The sequence below is a fragment of the Aphidius gifuensis genome, linkage group LG5 (genome assembly GCF_014905175.1).
Source record: "Aphidius gifuensis isolate YNYX2018 linkage group LG5, ASM1490517v1, whole genome shotgun sequence".
Taxonomy (NCBI): Eukaryota; Metazoa; Arthropoda; class Insecta; order Hymenoptera; family Braconidae; genus Aphidius; species Aphidius gifuensis.
Window position 1 is genome coordinate 6,342,585 of NC_057792.1, and position 25,491 is coordinate 6,368,075.

At 23.0% G+C, this 25,491-nt stretch overlaps 1 protein-coding gene across 1 annotated transcript in view; it reads left to right on the forward strand.

The window, feature by feature from the left end:
• LOC122857310 (protein-tyrosine sulfotransferase-like) overlaps positions 1-25,491 on the forward strand; it is a 45,507-nt gene that overhangs the window by 18,335 nt on the left and 1,681 nt on the right. The window contains exons 2-7 of the mRNA XM_044159417.1: positions 5,356-5,401; positions 19,716-19,938; positions 23,721-23,854; positions 24,229-24,337; positions 24,480-24,674; positions 25,084-25,337. Coding sequence (XP_044015352.1) covers positions 19,798-19,938; positions 23,721-23,854; positions 24,229-24,337; positions 24,480-24,674; positions 25,084-25,337 — 833 coding nt within the window. The 5' untranslated portion in view covers positions 5,356-5,401; positions 19,716-19,797. The remainder of the gene's footprint in view (positions 1-5,355; positions 5,402-19,715; positions 19,939-23,720; positions 23,855-24,228; positions 24,338-24,479; positions 24,675-25,083; positions 25,338-25,491) is intronic.

Here is a 25,491-nt window from a genome sequence, read left to right on the forward strand (position 1 = left end):
GAGATTTTGAGGATTGAATATATCGAATGAGGGATGAAACGAAGGCGAGATAGATGAATTTGCTGATGTCAGTTGAAAATAGTTCACGTTGCTTGCGGCCACTAGTTGTTACATGCGGAAAATGTAAATTTTCACAATCTGCATATACAGCATGAATATATATATACAATTTTAAACTATGTTTCTGTTGATGTGTGGTAGAAATGTATGGATTATATGAACTTTGTATATTTCTCATTTGAGTATTCAGAGTAACAATTATTACTTCAATACAAACAATGAATAATGCTTTTTTTTTTGGAGAAAAAAAAAAGGCTCAATTAATATTTAATTATTTATTTAATTAATAATTAATTTATCAATCAATTTTACTATTTATTGAAGAACTTATTGATATATTTTTTTTACTTTTATTAAAATTTAAAATCCAGTTTTTTATATATTTTTTTAAATTCTAATTATTAATTTATAATTATAATGCTTTTAACATTTCATCTATTTCAATAATAGTTATTGCTTGTTTTTTTTATTATTTAAAGATTTTTTTGATAATTAGTTTATCACAAGTATATAATAACATTTTCACTTAACATTAATTGGCGGTATAATTCACGTCGATTTCAACGCCACGTACGCGTTTTACAATAAATTAGGGTGACAGTCTATTAACTCTTGTCCTGTCGTGGTTTCTCACACTGACACACAATTAGATACATATACATATAGACCCTATTAATTTACGAAATAAACTTACAACCGGAAAATTATTAATCACGTAAGTTTTTATCTTTTCATATAATTTTTTCTTTTTTTTTCTTGCTTGACAGTGAATTTTTAATTTTTTTTTTTCTCGGGAAAATTTTATTTCTTTTATTTTTCAATTTACGCTACCAGGATTATACATTTTGTGTTGGAAAAAAAAAAAAAAGAAATGCCGTTGATTTTCAGATTTTACTTTTTTTTTTTTGCCGTTTATTTTTGTACATTTCACTTGAGTTCGTTGGAGCGTCTGAAATCGCTTTTCTACGAAGCAGTTTTACAAACTTTTCGACCCTATCGTTTTATTTTTATTTTTTCAATTTTTTTTTTTTTTTTTGTATTCCATTGCCACCAGACTTTTCCTTTGCTTCTCCAGACTTTGTGGGGTAAGAAGGTTTTGTCCAAGCCTTTTACGATCGAGAACGTTGCAATTTTTTTTTTTTTTTTTGTAAATATATTTTCTTCATTTCCTTTTTTTCAAGAACTGTGAATGTAAAAGTTTTTATTTATTTATTTTTTTTTTTTACTGAGTAGAAGAAGTTTAGACACTATTTAAAGATTATAAATTTTAAATTATTCGTATTATTTGAACGAATTAGTATCACAATTAAATGTCATGCTTGAAATATTCTAAGCACAAATTTTCGACTCAAATCATCTTGAAATAAAATACTCTGGTAAATAATTTTCCAACAAAAAAAAAATATCCTGTGTCGTGCAATTAGTATAAAAAACATTATCCTATATTTAAAATTAAAATTAATCATTATAAAAATAATTGAAGCATAGTAAAATATAAACATAATGATTTAATGACTATTTTGAATTTGCCAAAATTTATGACAACAGTATATATCATAGGATAAATAAATAAATATTTCATTTAACAATTTATTTTTTTTTCAAATTTACTTTTATCATACATCTTGGATAAATTTAAAATTAATTAATTTAAAAATAAATTAATTAGTCATCGTATTGTAATGACTCAATGTTATTATTATTTCAAATTTAATTTTTTTTAATATTAATCTTTCAAATATTGTATGAAATGTTTATTTATTTTTATTTTATTATTTCAATTTATTATTATATATTATTAATTCAATAATTATTATAAATCTTGGATAAATTTGTAATTTATTTATTTTTTACAAGCTAGTAGATATTTGTGGGTTTGATTATTTGCGTATTGAAAAATAAATTATCTGATAAACTTTTTGATGATATGAATATAATAGAAATTGTTTTTTTCTTCTTTTCTCTTCTTTTATTCGATAATTTAGAATAAGGATAATGCTTATTGCTTGTTAAAGTGTGTGCTATATCCTTTTCTAGGTAGTGATAAAAGCTAAGTTGGATAAAATAGTTGTCTGGCATCTGATAATGATCCTACTTTGGTAGCACGTGTGCTTTTCCTTGTTCTTCTCAAGTCTTTAGATAATAAAGTCTCAAAATTATATGCTAAAATCATTTCCTTTTCTCATCCCAACTTCTTAAACGACCTAAAAATAGCACTAAAAAAATTTACGAATGCATTTAAATGTTCTTAAATTTTATTTCTTTTTCTCAATGAAGAAAAATCTATAAAGAGACAATTTCATTAGCATTGATTGTAAAGAGAACTCGAAAATATCTTTGAATAAAATAAAAAAAATTATCATAAGAATACATATAAAATCTTTTGTGATAATTCTATAAAAATTTAAAAATATATTTCAATGTGGTCTCGTTTTTTTCCTTTTAATTTTATTATTTACCATATTTGTCAAGTTTTTACCAGAAAAGATACTTTTTTTTTTTAATAAATAAATACTAACTAGTTTTCATGAAAATTAAAATTATTTTTTCATCAATAATAATATAAAGTTATTATTATTATTTTCATTTTATCGTTGAAAAAAATTATATTAAAACTTTCATAAGAATTTTAAATTGGAAAAAGAAAAAGAGTAAAGTAGAAAAGTGGCTGGCAAAATTGACAAATAGAAATTGACTTTAATTGTAAAAATAAAATCCTTTGACCCTTTTTTATGATTTTTCGTATGTATGAGAATTATTGTGTCTCTGATTAATTTACTTGAAATCAGACAATAAATAAATGACGAAATAAAATATTTAAATATCATACTTTTATATACTACTTTTATAATTGTAAATTTAAGCTTAATTTATTAACATTCAAAATAAAATATGAATTTTTAAAAATGTAAATTAATTAAGAAAAAAAAAAAAAAATTAACCAATCCAGTAATTGAATGAGAACATTCAGGTTATATTCCCTTTGTCAATCAGAATAAAGTGAAATTTAACAAAGGAATGCTCTTAATGTGGTACACCAATGCCATCAAACATTGTAGAAAATTTGAGAAGAGCTGGATTCAGCATCTATTTGCAAACCTTATTGGGTTTAAGTAGATATTTGAATGTACTATATTCTATTGAATTTCATGGATAACCAATTTGTGTAATTAAAAATTGATTACTTTTGGATTAATAACATTTATATATTTTTTTGTTTTAAATTGAAAATAACATTTTAAATATTGAAGGAAAAATTTCATATTTTTAGATTTAACAGTCGAGGATTTATTGAATTAAATATATCAAATGATTTGTTTTTCAAATAAACGTTTTATTTTATTATTTTTTTTTTTTAATCAACAATTTAATAATAAAATCATCGAGTATTATTTGTATATTTATTGATAGACAATTACTGTGACCAAATATCTATTGATAAAAAAAAAAGACAAAATTTTTTGTTAATAAAAACGAAAAAAAAGAAAATTAAAATATCAACTATTATTAATGAAAATCAAAAAAGTAATTATTACATTATTATTTTATTGTATAATTTATTTAAGTATTTTAAATATTTAAATTTAATATTATTACTTGATATTAAAAACATAATAATAATAATTATTATTCTATACTTTTTTTGAAAAATATTTTAAACAGTAAAATATTTTTTTTTATATTATTATTTTATCATTTGATTGAATCATCAAGTATTTATATTCATCGTTACACATTTATGATTTTTACAATCATTATTTTTACCAGAAAATGTTCCACTCTAAGGTGCACCTGCATTATTACATTTGCTATTAATTTAACGTTTACTATACGTTTATTTTTTCCAACCGAGTAAATTTTTACATGTCATTGAATCTATCTATATATTTGAAAATGAATATAAATATTTACAGACGTATATATTATTCTTTGAATATATTTATATTAAAAACTACGATTAAAAGAATTTTTAATTACTATTTTACATCACATGATCCTTCGTAACTTCGTGCAATACACTGATTAATTAAACTGACCATGTGACCTGGAATTAATTCCGACATTGCTAAAATTGATGATATTGATAAATTTATTAACCGGCATTATTTTAAGCCAGTGTATGTAAATTTTTTGATAAACAAATTTAAAAATAAAAAAAAAAAAAACAAATGTAAAAAATTGACAACATAAATATCCACCATTTTTTTGCTTTTATAATCAGAAAACAGATAAATTTCTATAAAAAATTCTATTTTAATTTTTGTATTGTTCAGCAATGAATTAATCAGTATCTATAATTTCAATAATTGTATTCTATATATTAACATATTTTCAAATATCAACTATTTAATTGCATATTTCTCGGTTGTGAATTTCTGACGAGCAACGGTATGTTACGGCCTATGTCCCGAGGGAAATATTCGAGTTCACAGCAAACATCTACCCCGATATTTTTTTTATCTAGCATATATTCATTTCCACAAGGGAATAAATTTAACACAATAACAGAATTTTTTTTTTGTCAATTTTTTTCCATTCGCTTCATTATTAGTCAATACAAAAAATATTGATTTTATCATGAATTCATTGACACATACATTTTAATTTTTTTTTTTAAATTCATTATTAAATTGTCTCGTATATCACATTGACTGTGATGAAAAGGACTTTGAATAAATATAGACGAGCTTCAAACTATCCAATTAATTTTTTTATTATTTTTTTTAGATCCAAACTTGTTAAACATTTTTTTAACAAAATGATTTTTTTAATTGTAAAATAATATTTATTCAATCAATTTATTTATTTTTTCCAGTAATTATTATCATTGTTATACTTTTAAAAATATATAAAATATTGAAATAAACTTTTGAATTTTTGTGTGAATGCATGTGTGGTGACACTACCCTTTAATTTTTATTTTTTATTTCTCTTCTATTTTGTATTAAATAAATCTCATACATACAACTGTGTATGTAGATTTTTCAAAAATACATTTTTATTTTTCACAATTGTGCAATTGACTTTTATACAAAAAGATATATTTTTTTTTTTCGTTTTTACAATTTTTTTTTATTTATTTTTTATATATCCTCTACCCTTTCAGAATCAACGCTCATCAGAGCTGTACTGTTATTTCACCCTTTCGAGTTATTAAAAAATTGCAATTCAAAAAAATAAATAAAAAAATATATGAAAATAAATAAATAAAGTCGTTATTTGTAGAGGATAAAAAAAAAAAAAAATTAACAAAAGCAATAAATAAATATTTAATTTAATATATTTATGTTTCAGATATATAAAAATGAATTTCGTCAAAAAAATTCCAAGCTAAATTGTGGTAAGTTTTTTTTATGAATTAATATTTTTTCTCTACCAGTAAATAATAAACTTTTAATTTTTTTTTTTTTTAAATTTTAATACTATATTTATTTAGGAAACAATTTTTTTCATTTTACTGGTTGTTTTATACAGCTCTTATATCATTAGTAATTACCTTCTTTTTTTTAATACAAAAAAGTAGAAATAAAAAATTTCTTTATGATCAAGTAAATTTTTATATTTTTCAGTATAAAGTTTATATATTTTTTAACTATTAAAATTCATTGTTATCTTAATTTTTAATTTTCAATTATTAAAGTAATTTAATATATAAAATACAAATAAAATTGAAACAAGATTTTATTTTTTTTATTATTGTATATTGATAGCAAATTTTTATCAGTAAACTTGAGATGATTTCGATGGGTCAGTTTGGTTGTACATCGACGTGAGTACATGTACCATAATACGTGATCCATTGAATTATCTATTATAAATTTCGATCACGTATTCAAGTAGACAAGGATGAGAATACCTGCTAACGTATAAACGTAATGCAATGTAACATACAGTCGTAATTACCTAAACTCAACATTGAGACATTTTTAATAATTTTAAATTATTTTATCATCTAACCATTGAGTATTTTTTTTTTTAAATTTATAACAAACTCCAATATTGATTTTTAAACTTATTTTTAAAACCAGCTCGATGTATTTTATCCTGATTTTTTTTTATGTCATTCATCAAAGTTTTTTTTAACACAAATATGAAGGAAAAAAAAAAAGAGGTTTTTATTTGTCTAGTTGTTGATATTTTCTTTGCAAAATCGTGTTTGAAAAGAAAATGAAAATAGAAATATAAAAAATATTATATGAAAGATTGAAGAAAGAAATGTGAGTAATAAAAAAAAAAAATAATAAAAAACAATAAAAAAGTGAAGAGGAAAATAGAGGATAATGAGGTTTAGGAAGTCATTGAACTAGCTATTGAGACGACGACTATAGTCAGATGGAAAAATCGATGGTTACCGATAAACCTGTTTGTAAGATGGTGTGTTTTAATAGATCCCGAAGGTACATAAACTTTATACATATATAAATTGAGTGTGTATACAACAACGACAATCTTGAAAAATGTTTGGCTTTTAAATTCAATAAAAATCTCGTATGTTGCATTTTACAATGTCATAATATAAATAACATGTGTTTAAAATTCAAAAAAAAAATTTAAATAACGTAAAAAATATCAATGATAACTTTTTTTCATGCAAAATAAAAGTTGGAAGAAATAATATTGAAAGCATACTTGATAATTTATGAGAGTTTCATTTTTTTTTTTTTTGTTTTTAGAATAGAAAAATTGCTAATTTTTATTATCATTGCATTAATGTAATTTGCAAATTATTCTAAACTTTTTTAAAGTGTTCGTTTCAATGTTTCTGGGAATATATATATGTGTAAAAATTATCCGGAGAATTGATGGAGACATTTGGTGAGAAAGTGAGAAAAGTAATGGAAAGAAAAAAATAGTTACATTTGAAAAAAAATTCAAAAAAAAAAAAATGTAAAAATAGTGAGACATACTGTGAAAATGTTAGCATCGTGGGTTCGTAAAGTTTCTTTAATGGCCACAATGTCCGTGATGAAGATATGGGATATGGTCCAAGTATTTTTCTTGCCAATTTTACTCAGTCATTTTTGATTTGTAATATTAGTTTGTTCAACTTGGTAAACTAGCCAATTTAATTCTACATTTTTTTTTTTATAAACAGTAGAGTTTTTTTTCACGTTTTTGCTCTTTTGTATTTCAGTAAATTATAATTAAATTATATTGAAATAATTTACTGAGAAATAAGTAGTCAAAGTGTCGCTAATACAAAAAAATAAAACAACAATCCTGTTAAGGAGGTTATGCAGCTAACACTCTTTTTAAATATAATGAGAATGTTCTGAAATTTTGTACACAGTTAGATCTTTTTATTCTGAATACGACGGTATAATTATTTTCTTATGTTGATCGGTTAAATTTTTTGTAATTAATTATTGAAAATATTATTTAACATTGGCTCTTATGGAGATTTCAACCATTTTTTTCGGATAGAAAAAATGATGAAAAAGTCTTGAAAAAAATCACACATATACTAGAAACCGAGTTTTATTAATTGCGCGAAAAATTTTCATATGTTGATCTGTCAATTAATGAGTAATTAATTATAAACTTTACAAAAATTAGATGTGGCAACGTATGGCATGTTCAAACACACACACACTCGCTGTCCCATATATTGCTCATGCGCTTTTCACTTTATTTTTTCACAGTGTAAGTGTTACCAGATTTCAGTTTTGTCTGTGACGTCAGAAGCGCCCTGCAACATGAATTTGTGCATAACCTCCTTAAATTAACAATACGATTTAAGGCGCATGCCCAACGCCGGTTTTAGAGTGTTGTGGAGGGGAGAATGTCCTATCTATTTTACATTATAAGAAATGCAATGCCAACCCCAAAAAAATAATTTTTTTTTTTTTTAACCGATCATAAAACGTTATTTTTACCATATTTGACTTTATTTCATAATAAAAAAATGTTTATTGACGTATTTTATTTAAGTTTATTTATCAAAAATATGATTTACTATAAATTAAAAATTATGTTGAAAAATAACATCAATTTTATGTTGGTCAACTTGAGTTTTTGTTTGAAATATGCTGACTGCTATACTATAATACGTCAAAATTCCTTTTTTTCGCAATTATTTTTACTCATTAAAAAAAACCCACCGACCAAACTTTTTTCATATACGGCTCAAAATTTTCGTCTTTTTTTATTTTATAATATATCAGTTTTTCAGAATAGTCTCTGTATTTTTCCATATAGTTTCTAACCAAGTTTATATGAAGTGTACTCGGCTGGCCATAAGAGCCTCCTTGAAAAATGTCAACTTTATTAATTAATTAAAAAAAAACCACCGACCAAAAAATTATAAAATAATTAGGGATTATGTATTGTTATATTAATATAATCTATTGTCAAAATTTCAAAAATTTCTCTGTATTTGTACTTCGTGTTGGACATCCCTTAAGGCCAGGCCATCTAGTGTCAAAACTATGACAGCTTCGCATCTCGAATTTTTGTCCTACGATAATAATTTTCTTTTTGATTGAATAGTTAACAAAAAAATATTAAAATGTTCGAAAAAAATTACACACATATCGGCAGTTATGTCTCCAAGTGATGTGATAAGCATAAATAATCTTAATTATTGTTTTTTTGTCGGCCATCACTGAGATGTACACTCATTTTTGTAATAGCCGACAAACTAGACTCAAAAAATAAAATTAAAAAAATTATTAAAATTATTTAGACTTGTCACATTAATTTTTTAAGACATTCTGATGAATTATTTTTTAATGTTTTGACAACTAATAATTTTTATAATAATTGTTATTTAATTTTATACCTTTTAAAATGATTAAGATGCCGTTGTCATCATTGTATACAATTAAAATTTTCCTAAATAAATAAAATAAATTCAAAGAGTTTTTCCTACGTTACAAGTCATTTGATGGCCCTGAAAAGGGCCGATTTTATTATTATTATTATTGTTTCAAAATCTTGAATTTTGAATCTTCTGTGATGTACAGAAGATTCTTCTTGACAGCACCCGAGAGATAAGATTTTATAAAACCTCGGTGTCTCTCTATATTGAGGCTGTACTTGTCCTTCAAATACGCCTCAATATTTTTCATTGTAGCGCAATCGTCCTTTTCCAGCTTCTCGATTACCTCAAAAAAAGTGTCGGTTGTGATGACCATGTTGGTTTGATGTCCGGCGAGCGAATGTGTCGTTCCCTCGGTGTGCTGCTGCTTTTATCCATTTTTGGCGCACAGATCAAATTGCAGAAAAACAAATTTTATTTTTGTTGTTGTTAATTGTAGTTGTGGTGTGTTGGAAAAAATAAAAAATACCTCAACGAGTAGAAAAAAAATTGAAGCAGGAAAAAACAAATATAAATAGATCTAAAAAAAATTATCTAATGCATACATAGAATACGACTTTATGAAGCACCTGATCCCCAGCCTTATACGAATTTTTCACTTTAGTTTGTTTAAAAGTTATTCGATTTACAAACAATTATTAATTTTCTTTATTTATTTATTTTTTTTTTCCGACGGCATGCGGACATTTTTGCCCCTTAAATTGTCACGAAATAAAAAAAAAATAACTGTCAAAATTTTAAAGAGTCAATTGCTTTGAAATTCATTCTAAATTGTAGGTCATTTAAATGTCGATGAATTACCAGTTTTGTTTTTATGATTTTTTGGAAAAATTAATATTCTGAAACTAACATTTCCCGGAAAATACAGAAAACAAGGTGTGCATTGGTTTATTAACGGACACTTTTCCCTTCACTCTTTCCTCTATGCAATACCGGCAATTTACTAAGAAATTTAAAATCAAAAATTTTCCAGTTACTATATTATGATTGTCAAATAATTTTTGATACATTTTATTATTTGCTCCAAAATAAAAAATAGTTTGTTTATGTCAAAATGATATAAGCAAAGTTATATTAAACCCATTAAGGTTGAATGTAAGTCCCATCGTCGAATAACTTTTTTGTGCCAAAGGGGCTCGCCCCAGCCCATGCTTTTTTAAAATAAATTGGTGCCCTCTATGCCTAAAATCTGTGTCCGTTACTATCACATCTGTAGTAGTATGAGTGTACCCGGCCTACACGAACACACACAACTACGACTGCAGCAGTAAAGTGAAGCAAATTTCGGAGTTAATTAATCGTTTGCGATTGAATATCTTCTAAAAAACACGGTCGAAATTGATGATTTTTTTTTTTAAATTTTCGTAATTAAAAAAACTCCAAATCTAAATCAAATTTAGTAATTTCGAGTAGAGGGGTTTTTAGATACAGATCAAAACGTGGGTTTTTCCGTTTACGGCCGTCTTAAATCGGTCAAGTTTATTTCACGGTCGAAAAATTTGAAAAAAATTAGCAAAATCGAGTAGAGGGAATTCGTATTTACATTCAACCTTAATAGTTCAAATAATTTGTAAAGTCAAAAATAAAAAAATATGATAGCCAGTGTTGCCACTTCAAGAAACATCTTATCCCTGAAATATTTTCTCTCACCGGTATTGCAGAGCGGAAAAGAGTCCCTTCATCAACAAACGCACCCAAGAAAATACAAAATAGCATATCCACTTTCCAACAACAACCAACATCCATTTATTGTATATAAAAAATATTTAATTTCCACTAAAAACAACGATAATATACTTCATTTTAGGGCATCTATAACATTTCATGTTCTACTTTTATTAGTTGTACATTCATTAGCATATAAACCACATTCAAATTCTAGAAGCTTTTCATCGTTATTAAACTATTAAAGTTTTATTTTGTACATTAACAAATAATACAATGTTAAAATAAATATTTCTAAAATATTAAATTTTCATATCACTATAAATTGTGTAAAAAAATAATTAATTGTTAATAAATTATTTAACAATATTCTCATTGAAATAAACATAATTGAAAATGTCTTTGTTTTTTATTAGACAAAAAAAATTCTTTAAATATTTGATTTATTTTTTTTATTTTATTTGTGTTGGTTTACTGTCGTTTACTTCAACACTGGAGGTCATATTAGAAACGTGTCTGGATTACAACAGACCTAACCCTTGGATTTTTTTTTCAACCCCTTTATTTTACGTGACAAGGAAAAAATGCAGTAAGTAGGATTTGACCTGGGTGTTTTCTCGATGCCCAGATTGTCAGATTACAACTCGTCGACTATACTGGGATAAAAAAAAAAAAGATTTCTATATATATGTATGTGAATATACATATATAAATTGATAGAATAAGGGATGTAGAAAAATGGAAAAATATCCACACTTGAAGTAGAGTGGAAATTGAGACACGTGAGCTTCTTGACGATATTTTTGATAGAAAAGATTATCGTGTCATTTATCGATTTGAGTTATTTAAATTGATAATAAATATATATATATTTTTTAAATCAAATTTCAATCCAAATAAGATTATTATTTATTATGAATTTTTTTTGTTTTGAATAATTTATAAATAAATGAAAAATAAAAAAATTTTGATTTGTAATATTAGTTTGTTCAACTTGGTAAACTAGCCAATTTAATTTTGCATATTATCGCTATTTTTTTTTATAAACAGTAGAGTTTTTTTTCTCGTTTTTGCTTTTTTGCATTTCAGTAAATCATAATTAAATTGTATTGAAATAATTTACTGAGAAATAAGTAGCCAAAGCCTCTATTAAATAAAAAAAATAAAACAAACAATTCTATCAATTTAATAGAACAATGTAAATGATAATAAAATTTGTGATAAATTAATTAAAATTACGTAAATTCATATTTGTAAATTTACAAATACATAAAAATACTTGTAATACTTGTAAAATTACTAATTTTCAGATTTAGAAATTTTTAGATTTTCCAGTTGGCAGCACTGCAAACATATTATCTGTAAATTATCTATAAAATTCTAGTTTTTTTATTTTTTCTTTTTTAAAGAAATATTATTTTCTTATTATTGGATAAGAACATAGTGAATTTGAAAAAAAAAAATTAGCTTTTTAGTTTATTGAAGAAAAAAGAATAAAAGTATTATCGATTGTCTTTGTATATAAGCTTAATTATTGGAAATTTTGAAGGATTTAATCGATCTTTAGGGAAAACAAAGTTTTGAATTTAAATTAAACTTTGGCCCACCTCCAACATTGAGCTTTACTCGGTCAAGTATAATTTAATATTCACCGATCAGCGTACATTAGCGTTGGCTCTTGCCCTCAAATGTATATGTAAATTTACATGAAGATAAAACCGATGTTTCAACAAAGTTATCCAACAGCTGTATCCAATATATAGTTTTTAAAATAAAAAAATAATATAATTTCGTTTTTTTTTTTTAAATAAATATAAAATTTAATAAAATTTTTAAAAGATCGAATAAATCCTTCGAAATTTTTAGGACAATCTTTCTTTAGGAATTTCCTTTGCAATAAACTAAAAAGCTAATTTTTTTTTTAAATCACAATGTTCTTATCCAATAATAAGAAAATAATATTTCTTTAAAAAAGAAACAATAAAAAAACTAGAATTTTATAGATAATTTACAGATAATATGTTTGCAGTGCTGCCAACTGGAAAATCTAAAAATTTCTAAATCTTGAAATTAGTAATTTTACAAGTATTACAAGTATTTTTATATATTTGTAAATTTACAAATGAATTTACGTAATTTTAATTAATTTATCACAAAATTTAATATCATTTACATTGTTCTATTAAATTGATAGGATTGTTTGTTTTATTTTTTTTATTTAATAGAGACTTTGGCTACTTATTTCTCAGTAAATTATTTCAACACAATTTAATTATGATTTACTGAAATACAAAAGAGCTAAAACGAGAAAAAAAACTCTACTGTTTATAAAAAAAAATAGCGATAATATGCAAAATTAAATTGGCTAGTTTACCAAGTTGAACAAACTAATATTACAAATCGAAATTTTTTTATTTTTCATTTATTTATAAATTATTCAAAACAAAAAAAATTCATAATAAATAATAATCTTATTTGGATTGAAATTTGATTTAAAAAAATATATATATTTATTATCAATTTAAATAACTCAAATCGATAAATGACACGATAATTTTTTCTATCAAAAATATCGTCAAGAAGCTCACGTGTCTCAATTTCCACTCTACTTCAAGTGTGCATATTTTTCCATACGTAATATTATTAATTTATCACAAAATTTAATATCATTGTTCTATTAACTTGATAGGATTGTTTGTTTTATTTTTTTTAATTAATAGAGACTTTGGCTATTTATTTCTCAGTAAATTATTTCAATACAATTTAATTATGATTTACTAAAATACAAAAGAGCGAAAACAAATAGAAGAAAAACAAAATATATTGTTTATTGAAATTTTATAACAATACATCAATCAAAATTAGCCATGACATTCATTCTCTGTAGTACACTCAAAGCTCGTTCAACTTGATCAAATCATGAGGACACTCTCGCGTATTACGTGATGCGTTAGTAAACGAAATCCGAGAATTAATTGGATCGGCACGTACGCTATGTGATGATGAAAAGCTTGCTTAAAATTTCATATCACTGGCCAACTTTAACATTGACTTTGAACACTGAAAATTTCACAAATTTCTTAAATTTTTTTTCAAATTTAATTAATTCACATGAATTAATCAAAATAAAATTTTAAATTAAATAAATAATTTTCATATTTTTTTATAAAGTGTCTAATTATTCACAGCATAAAACTACTTAAAGATAATTTTAAAAAAATATTTAATCTTGTAAAAAAATTACAGCATTTAATTAAATAATTTTCATTTAATAAAAATATTTAAAAAACTCATTTTTAAATTTTTTTTAAAAGCACTCAAGTGTAACTTGTGTCAAGCATATAAAAGTAAAAATATCTCAAAGAAAATTCCTTAGCTCTCATGTGTCCTGAATTTTTTTTTTCATTTATTTTCACTCGTCTTGTACTTGAAAAAAATACTCAGCTTGAATTCGTGTATACAATATCTATACACGTGTATACTTGCACAAAATAAAAAGACAAAAAACAATAAAGATTAAAAAAGAATGAAAAAAATAATAATAGTAGAGAGAAGAGAAAAATAAAAATACATCTTCGTATAAATTTTACAAAGTAAAAATTTTACATATACGACGTACAAAGATAACCCAAATTATTATCATTATTGTTATTTTTTTTTTTTGCAATTTGCATTTATGTGTGACCCAAGATTTCAATATTCAAAAAAAATAGAAGAGTAAATTTTTGTTTTTATTTTTTTCATACAAACCACAGTGTTTTTTACTTTTTGACGATAAATTTTTAACACACTTTTCCATTTTTTTTTTCCTAGAAATTAAAATTTATATATTCAAAAAAATATATTCTAGTTGTTTGCTGCTGTTTTTTTCGTTTTTTATTATAGCCTGTGGATATTTTTTAAAATGTGCTTTTAATAATATTAAAATGCATTGTAAAAATGTTGAAAAATAAAATAATTTTTACAAAATAAATGATGATGTAGAGTAAATACATAGAATACATGAAAAACAAGAATGTAATTTTCCTGGTTATAAATGGTTTGTAAAATAGGAGAAAAAAAAAAATTAATCGAAACAAAGAAAAAGAATATAAAAATCTAGTGAAAGCATTGTTATATATTCTTGAATTTATTACAAGCCCAGAGGCAAATTGCATTTTTATATAAAATTTACAAATTTATGAAACTGTAATAAAATATTTCAGTTTATTTTGAGTACAATATATTATTTTCTCTATATTTTATGATAAAATTAATTATTTTTTTGAAATAATATTTAAACAATGGATTATCAATTTTTGTTTTATACATTTAGCCAATTTTTTTTCGTTTATTTATTGGTTTTTTTTTAATTCGTTTTATATATGTATTTAAACTATTATTTTAATGTTTTTTTTTATTATTTTTTTTCAGTTTCAATACGAGGAAATGAAAAATTAGTAATGATAATAATAAATTAAGTCATTGCGGGTAAATCAATTTCAATTTTTAACGAAATAAACTAATAAATATATTAATTTTTGTACACACATGAGGGTTTTATTTTTAAACAGTATATGGCATGAAGAAAAGAAAAAAAAATTGTATGTATAACGAAAAAACATTTCATTTCTACTAACGCAAATGCAAAAAAAAAAAAAAAAAATAGAAAAAAACTATTATGAAAAGAGGAAAATAAATAAACACAAAAGCCGAGCTTTATCTCAAGTGACACTGCTTGATTGCACTAGGTGTATCTTATCTCACATTTTCACTATAATTCATTGTTTCATTTGAGAAATTTAAAATGAAAAATTTTAAAAATAATAACTAAAATGATATATACATACTTTTAGTCTATTTTTTCTATTTTTTTTTGTTTTTTGAAGTGAATGTGAAAATAAAAAAATTAGAAGCTTTGCTATTATCGAGTTTTTATCGTCAGCATTGATCTGCTTTCTGAGTCACTTTTGTTGGTTTTACATGCATGTGTTTGATAAGTGTAGACAATAGATGCTTTAGAGACAGATAAATACCCGTACTACAAAATCATCGCAAAGTATAAAATAACAAAAAACAAACAAGTATAAATATTTTTTATTCTTTGTTTGTTTGTTTTTATTATTTTTTTTTTTTATACCATACTTGTGCTAACAAAGAAAGATGAAAAATTTCCTAAGCATGAAAAATGTAGTATATTTTTTATGTGAATGAAAAAAAATGTAAATAAGAAACAGAAAAAATCAAAAAGCTGAAATAAAGACGATGAATGTTTAAAAGTAAAAAAAATGGTAAAAAGAACAATTTTGAATAACTGAAAATTAACAGAGAAAAATAATAATGAAAATTGTTATATTAAAAATAAAATAATGACATTTCAAATATTGACGAATGAAAAATAATTTCGTTTTATTTAGATATACATCGAACAACTTTGTTTTTCAAATACCAGTATTATTTGCATATTTATTGATGGAAATTTACTGTGACCAAATATTTATTGATAAAAAAAAAAAGACAAAATTTTTTGTTAATAAAAACGAAAAAAAAGAAAATTAAAATATCAACTATTATTAATGAAAATCAAAAAAGTAATTATTACATTATTATTTTATTGTATAATTTATTTAAGTATTTTAAATATTTAAATTTAATATTATTACTTGATATTAAAAACATAATAATAATTATTATTATTCTATACTTTTTTTGAAAAATATTTTAATCAGTAAAATATTTTTTTTTATATTATTATTTTATCATTTGATTGAATCATCAAGTATTTATATTCATCGGTACACATTTATGATTTTTACAATCATTATTTTTACCAGAAAATGTTCCACTCTAAGGTGCACCTGCATTATTACATTTACTAATAATTTAACGTTTACTATACTATTTTTTTTTTCCAACCTAGTAAATTTTCACATGTCATTGAATCTATCTATATATTTGAAAATGAATATAAATATTTACAGACGTGTATATTATTCTTTGAATATATTTACTTTGAAAACTACGATTAAAAGAATTTTTAATTAATTTTTTTGCATCACATAATCTTTCATATCCACGTGCAATACACCGATCAATTATTATACTGACCATGTGACCTGGAAGTAGTTCTGTCAGTAATTGAATTGATGATATTGTAGTGTTTGTTCGCTAGCATGATTGTTCATCAACTTTCTTGTTAATTTAATTGATAGCTAGAAAATTCAAAGGAAAAATAAATAATCTCTTTACTAAGTAAACTGCATTATCTATAATCATACTAAACCTTAAATATTCAAAATTTTATTACGTATTCAGAACGTATTAGTGCTCACACAAATTTTCATTCAAAAATCTTTTTTTGAGTTATGTTAATACCAAGGTATCAAGATAGATAATGAAAAAACAAGTGATCAATTGTTAACATTGAATGAAAAAATGAATTCGACATTGTTTATAAGTGAGTTGAAAGTCACCATTTTTTAAATTATTACCCACAAATTATCGAAAATTTTTTCATGCGTTAAGAGTCATTTGGTGGCCCTGAAAAGGGCCGATCTTATTAATATTCTTGTTTCAAAATTTTGAATTTTGAATCTTCTGTGATGTACAGAAGATTCTTCTTGACAGCACTTAAGAGATAAGCCTTCAGGAAACGTCGGTGTTTCTCTTTATTGAGGCTGTACTTGTCTTCCAAGTACTCCTCAATATTTTTGATCGATGATCGGTTCTCCTTCTGTAACCTCTCGATTGCCTCAAAGAAAATGGCGGTAGTGATAACCATCTTGGTTTGATGTCCGGCGAGCGACTATGTCGCTCCCTTAGTCTGCTGCTGCTTTTATCCATTTTTTTGGGACAGCAGCGCACAGTGCTTCTATAAGGTACGCGCTCTAAAATTCTGAACGCATCCAAACTGTTGAAAGCTAATATATTATAAATTTATAAAAAATAAAAGAGAAAAAACAAATGATTATTGTTTTTTTAAAAAAAGTATCTAATACATACATGGAATCCGTATTTTTTTAAAACTTTAATTCAATTATTCATTTTTTTTTGTAATGGACACTTTAAACCTAACATTTCAAACTCAAATACATGCACATGAATTTTATCTTTTTTTTTCTCATACTGTGAGCAATTGAATTTGCAATAGTCGACTCTTGAATAAATTCAATCAACTACCCCTTGAATTGTTTTTCAAAATTATTTTCCTTATTTAAATATTTTAAAAAAGTTGTTAAAAAAATTTAATTATAAAATTTAATTGTAACTTTTTGAAAAACAATTAAATTTAATGCATTTTTTTTTTTTTTCTATCTATTTTCGAAACTAATTACTTATTTATAAGTATATGGAAAAAAAATTATTCTTACTATTTTATATTTCATTTTTGACATCAATATTGTTATTAGTACTAAAAAAAAAAAGTAACGATTTAAGCTTTTTATTTTAAAAATGTTTAATTACTGTTTTTTGAATATTCTCTTATACACCCTCTCTTATCACGATAAGCTCCTATTTTATATACCAAATTGATTTGTTTTTATTATATTTTTCATGTCTTTTTATCATAAAACAAACATAATCTATTATAAAAATTAAAAAACTTATTCACGCAATTACATGTTTTTTGATTTTCCAACTTGGTAAATTTTATCTGGTTCATTTTATTTATTCAGACGTTAAAATCATCAGGTTCAATATATTCTCCCAGTAATATTTTTCCTTTTTTTTTTGTTTTTTCTGTATTGTACCGAGTAATTTAAATTTCATGTAAATCGTAAAACGAAAACTCACAACTCGAGCGAATGGCTCTACATCCGTTTCTACTGTGTCATGATGGTATTATGTATTGAATTTATATACACACAAACACACATGTATATATCAAGTTGAAACCAAAACCCCCAAGTGACGGTTTTACGACTAGTAACCTCGTAAATTTACAGATTATTGTACAAATGTATTTTCCAACAAATATATATACACTTTATATATTATATTCAAAAATATATTTCAATTTATTTTATGATTATTATCAAACAAAAAATGTATTTTTAAAATATAATTAAAACAAAGAATAACATTAATAAATTTTGTATTTTTTTTGTAATTATATGAATCGAATTTTTACAATATTTTTTGGATATTATTATTATAAATAAATACTGGGTATTTATTATGTAAATTTTAATGATGAATTATCTATTCTTGGCAGACGTGAATTGCATTTAGCAATAAATCAAATTACAGGGGTGTCTGAATCCCAATGGACAAACATAATCAACACTATGTGATGATTCGTTTGACAATGACATACTACCTTAATTTCAATATAACATATTATCTAAATTATTAATGTAAACAAATAATTAAATCATCAAAAAGCTTTAAATAAAATATCTAAATAAAAAAAATAAACATCATTATAAAATTATCAAATTTAATTAATTAAATATTCATCTATAAAATTATAAAGAAAAAGCTCTAATTACTTAATTTTTTAATGATCTTTGATTGACAATTTAGTGAAGTCAACAGTATTATTTTTAAGTGAGGTAAAATATGGGGGTTTGAGAAGATATTTTCTCCACAATTTAAAAGCTGATGAAAAATAATAATAGAGTTAATTAATTGCCATTAGTAAAATCAATAAAAATAATAATAATTTAATTTTTTTTTAATGTAAAAATATTGTCTATTAAATACAATTAATTTCATGAAATTTTTATTTTGAAATAATGAATATTTTAAAAATTATTGGAGTTATTTTTTTAAAAGAGAGAAATTTGTTTTTATTTTCTTATTTATTTATTAATATATAAAACTTTTAAAATATGTTGAATATATAGCATAAAGCTTTGTTATGCCAGTTGTTACACTGTTGTATACTCAAAATAACCAACACAATTGTCAATTTATTATTGGTCACACAGAATGCCACACAATTATACAACAGTGTACACTTGAAATAAATGAAATGGTACTATTTATCTTGTTGAAATAATAGTTAACATTAATATTATGTGGTTTTTAATAACATTTATTTAATTAACATTTTTATTTATCATTATTGTTGTTGTATAATGTAAAAATTTACTCGGATATAAATATTACATACAAGCTATTTTTTAATGAATAAAAAAAGCATTTTAATTAAGTTAACTAATTGATTTTTTTATTTCTGTTTCAGGTGTGATGTCGTATTTTTAGAGTGGAGTCTCTTCATCTCCATATTATTTTAAAATTAGATATTTTTTTTTTAAATATTTAATATGTCGTTTTTACCAAGTAGAAGTCGAAGAACACCGGTCATATGTTTTGTTGCATTATTATTTTTAATTGCACTTTATCAATTGGGAATAATATGTGGATCAAACAAAGAACAACCAACAAGTGTCATGGTTACAAGTGAGGTAAAATATATTATTAATAATTAAAATAAATAACATTTTTTTTTAAATATATTTATTTTGACGAGTTACCTTTACCATGTCTGACTATTTTAAAAATTTTCTACTTTGTAAATTTTGTTTTTTTCTTAAATGTTCTTTCCCTTGAAATAACTGGTTTATTATAATTTTTTTTTTCTTTTTTTAAATACAACTATTATGTTTGTTTTTTTATTAATTACCTTTTTTTTTTTTTTAATAACAATTTTTTAATTTTTCAATTTTAATATATGTTTGTTGTAAATTTAGTTTGTAAAATTCACTTTGATGTGACATGTTGGTAGTTGGCATCAGGTTTAAAGTAAAAAAAAATTAAATGAAGATTTTTTTTTTTTTTGTAAATACTTTTTTATCCATGCATAGTTTTTTTTATTTTTATTTTTTGTTAGGGCTAGTGAAGAGACAGGCTATTAACCAGGTCGCACCACCGTAAAGTCCCCTTTCGTGTCCCAACATTTTTTATTTTTTATTTTGCCAAATAAAAAAGATGAAAAAAAAAAATATATACACCTAATAAAAAGGTCAGAAAAGAGCAAAAAAAAAAATGAAAATAATAAAAAATGACGTCCAAAAGTAAAGATAGTGAAAAAAAAATTTTTTTTTTTTTAAATGACACGAAAACTAACTAAAACCAACGAGAAACATTTTATTTTTTTTTTTATTTTGCATGATTATGGTGAGAAAACGACGATATAAAACTTAATTAACGTTTTAAATTAGATAAAAATAAATAAATATAATTAATCTCTAAAAATACATTTTTTTTATGGACTAATTTTTTTATATAAAAATTTTTAACTATTAAATTTATTTTTCGTAAATTTAATCAAATATTTTCCTTTTTTATATTGATCAAATATTATATAAACTTTTTAAATTAAATTTTCTTTAATTAAATAAATTTTTTAATTTAATTTTCTGTATTTTAATAATATTTTATTATTATTATTTTACTTTTTCGATAGTTTAAATTGACAACAGAGCTAATTGGAATGTTATTATTGGAAAAACTTTTCAATGAGAAAATTAATCACATCACAGTTCACGAGTATATACGTTCTTAAATATTAATTGGAATTTCATGTTTCGTTAGTTATTATTAAATGACATTTGTAAGGGGATGTTGATATAGAAAATTTTAGCGAAAATGATGTATCCTTGACAAAAAATAAAAGATGATACTTGACAACGCGTTCTCATTACTCGACTTTATTATTTTTTTATTTTTCACATCTCATTCAATATTTTTTTCTTGAACCACCCTTATATTCACGTGAAAAAAAAAATAAAAAAAAGTAAAAAAGCGTCATGTGATCGATGAAATGTCAACGCAAACGAGCAGTCGTTTGAAAATTTTCAAATAAAAGTCAATAAATTGCCACTTTTATTTTTTTTTTATATAATTGTATATAGTTTTTTTTTATCTACCAATTATATGAGCTTTTTATTTTTATGGTTTTGATATTTAATTAACACAAAATCATACACATTGTTGCATTACTAACAAAAAAAAAAAAAAACTCTTTATTTTTTTGAAATTTTATTTAAATAAATTTGATTCACATATGCCTTTTTGTTATTAACAATATTTTTTTTTTATTTTTACTATTGGAAAAAGGGTGTGTCTTTAAAAACATATGCTTTTTTGTTATGAGCTTTTTATTTTTTATAAATTTTTTATTTTTTCTGTCTCAAAAATTTTTTTAAATAAAAATAGGTTTTAATTCATAAGTTAAGCCTATTTGTAATTTAAAAAAAAAATTTTTAAAAGAAAAAAAATATGAAAATATATTTTGACATATTTGTAAATGTAATTTTTTTTATATAAAGTAACAATAACAAGCATATTGGCATCAAAAGAACATGTATAACATCAAAGTCAAACGAAAACTCAGTGACGAGTTTGTGGTATATTAAAACACACCATCATATAAACTTGAAATTTCAAATCCTTTGCTTTATGCTATAAAAAGTAGTAAAAAGTTTTTTGCAACTTTCAAACATCCTGCTGACAACAACACTATATATTTCGCCACTGTTAATATTTACAAAAACCTGTAATTATTCATCTGTTAAATGAAAATAAATATGAAAAAAAAAAAAAATATGTTGGCAAAAAAAAAACTCATATACAAAACGAGAAAATAAAAAAATTCAAAAAAAAGCTATAAATAATAACACTGGACAAATAGATGTATGAAAAAAAAAATGAAAAAATAAAAAAACAAAAAAAAATGGTTCATGAACAATGACAGAGGTCTGACAAATAGAAAAAAATGAAAATTTATTTTTATATATATTTTTTAAACTAAAACAAAAAAAGTAATAAATTTTGTTATTTTTTATTTATAAAAAATAAAATGATTGATGTAAAAATTTGATAAAAATAATGTTCATATTTAGTTGTTAATAAATTTATCAGATTTTTTTATTTTGATATTATATACACAAAAGGTCAATATCCAAGAATTGAAAGGAAATATAAAAAATAAAAAATTTATGAAATGAAAAATATCGACTGATGCCAAGTTTTTCAATATATCTATATAAACATGTATATTGTTACAATTCAATGTCCTGGTATATATCATGTCAGGTATATGAACAGAGGATGCTATCAGTTTTTTTTTTTTTTTTTTTTTATTTTCTCTTGACTCAAACAAAACTTGTCTCCTTACTCAGGCTCCTCTTGTCATTTTTCTTTTTATTCTCTCTAGCATTTTTTTTTTCTTTTCTTATTTTTCTATATTGTTCTGTACAGAAAAAAAAAGATAAAAAAAAGAAAATACAATATTTATCGATTTATAAATGTGCTGAATATATAGATAATAATTGATACCTCGAGTTGAATGATTAATGAGGGCAATGTAGGTGGTTTTATCGCGTGAGAAAGTATAATTTTACTTGCATGTACTATTTTACATGGAATAATATTGTAAAAATATTATTTAAAATACTACTAAATATAGCATGTTAACATTTTAATTCAATTAGAACCTAATTGTTATTTTTTTTTAAACATAATTTATATTATAAATAAATATAAAAGATAAACTTTATATTTCAATTAAAAAAAACATCATTTCTTTTAACGAGTTAAATATCGATATTTTTAATTGTTTGTTTGTCCCAATTTAAAGGGATCATGAATAAATATTATGCTCAAAATATCCTGAGCACAAATTTTCCGGTCAAATAATTTTGAAATAAAATATTCTGGTAAACAATTTTTCAACAAAAAAAAATTATCCTGTGTCGTGCAATTAGTATAAAAAACATTATCCTATATTTAAAATTAAAATTAATCATTATAAAAATAATTGAAGCATAGTAAAATATAAACATAATGATTTAATGACTATTTTGAATTTGCCAAAAATTATGACAACAGTATATATCATAGGATAAATAAATAAATATTTCATTTAACAATTTATTTATTTTTTTAAATTTACTTTTATCATACATCTTGGATAAATTTAAAATTAATTAATTTAAAAATAAATTAATTAGTCATCGTATTGTAATGACTCAATGTTATTATTATTTCAAATTTAATTTTTTTTAATATTAATCTTTCAAATATTGTATTAAATGTTTATTTATTTTTATTTTATTATTTCAATTTATTATTATATATTATTAATTCAATAATTATTATAAATCTTGGATAAATTTGTAGCTTATTTATTTTTTACAAGCTAAGGGATATTTGTTTTTAATGATAATTTTCTTTTTTTTTACAGAAATATGTGATGGGTGAATTTGATAAAAAAAAATATCCATATGATAGAAATATGCCATTAATATTTATCGGTGGTGTACCAAGATCAGGAACAACATTGATGAGAGCCATGCTTGATGCACATCCTGAAATAAGGTTCATTAAAATTTTATTAATAACATAAATACAAAACGAAAAAAGAATCCGCTAAAATTTTTCTTTTGAAAATTTTATTTCACAATAACTTATTATTGTTTTTATTATATTATTATCATAATTATTTTCCACTAATATGAACTGTCTGGTGAATTTATTCATGTACTAATTCATACTTTATTTAGTGTTGTAGTTCATTCTTTATAAATTTTTTATTTCCATTCGTTTATTCATTTATTCTAATTTTTTTATTTCTCTTATTTCTTTTATTCAACTTTTATTATCTTTTTCTTTGTTTTATTTTAACAATTGTGTACAGCAGTTAAATTTCAAGTAAGAGAGCTTTAGTTTCATTGTGTATTTGTATACTTCAGATGTGGCCAAGAGACTCGAGTTATCCCGAGAATTCTCCAGATGCGATCACACTGGTACAAATCAGAACGTGAAAGTATGCGTCTTGCTGAAGCTGGAATTTCAAAAGAGGTATATACATACATAAAACAATTAAATATTTAAAATAAAAATACAAAAATAAAAATAAAAAATTTCATCTCAACAATTAACTTAAACTTTATGTCAATTATATTTAATTATTTTTTTCTCTTTTTCAAATGACAATTGACAGGTTGTTGACAGTGCAATTGCTGCATTTTGTCTTGAAATAATAGCAAAACACGGTGAACCAGCTCCACGTTTATGTAATAAAGATCCATTGACATTAAAAATGGGATCATACGTTCTAGATTTATTTCCAAATGCCAAATTTTTATTTATGGTACGAGATGGTCGTGCTACTGTTCACTCTATAATATCAAGAAAGGTAATAAATTATTATTATTTATACATATAATACAAGGGATTATCATCAGATTTAGTGACTCAATGACATCACATATTTATTATAATCTTGAATAGTCAAATATACTGTGACAACACAAACAAAATAACATGGCTACATGATTAAATTCAACAAGACTTATCACTACATTTATCCCATTTATAATTTACACAGTTGTTTTGTTAATATTACTAAATAGACTCTTGATAAATTGGGTAATCAATAAGTCTTATAATTATTGTTGCTAGTGGTGATGATGATGATGATGATACTGACAAAGTGACAAGCTAGAGAACATGACAAAAAGAAAAAAAAGCTACATGATAAACTCATGAATAATAAACTCAACTTGATTTAATAAATTTATGTATTTTTTTTGTTGATATTTTAGGTAACAATAACAGGTTTTGATTTATCATCTTATCGACAGTGTATGATTAAATGGAATCATGCTATTTCAGCAATGTATACACAGTGTCGTGATGTTGGTAGTGATAGATGTTTTATGGTACCATATGAACAACTTGTATTACATCCACGTCAATGGATGAAAAAGATACTTCATTTTCTTGATGTACCATGGAATGAATCTGTACTACATCATGATGAGTTTATAAATATACCTGGTGGTGTACCACTCAGCAAGTATGTTGATTTATTAAATTAAATTGTTTATTTTATAAAATTAAATTAAACAATAATTATTTTGATAATAAGGTGTCAATCAATTTCAAATTAATAAAAAAAAAAATTGAACAAATATTTAAATTAAATTTGTACTTGCTTTGGCAGTATATGT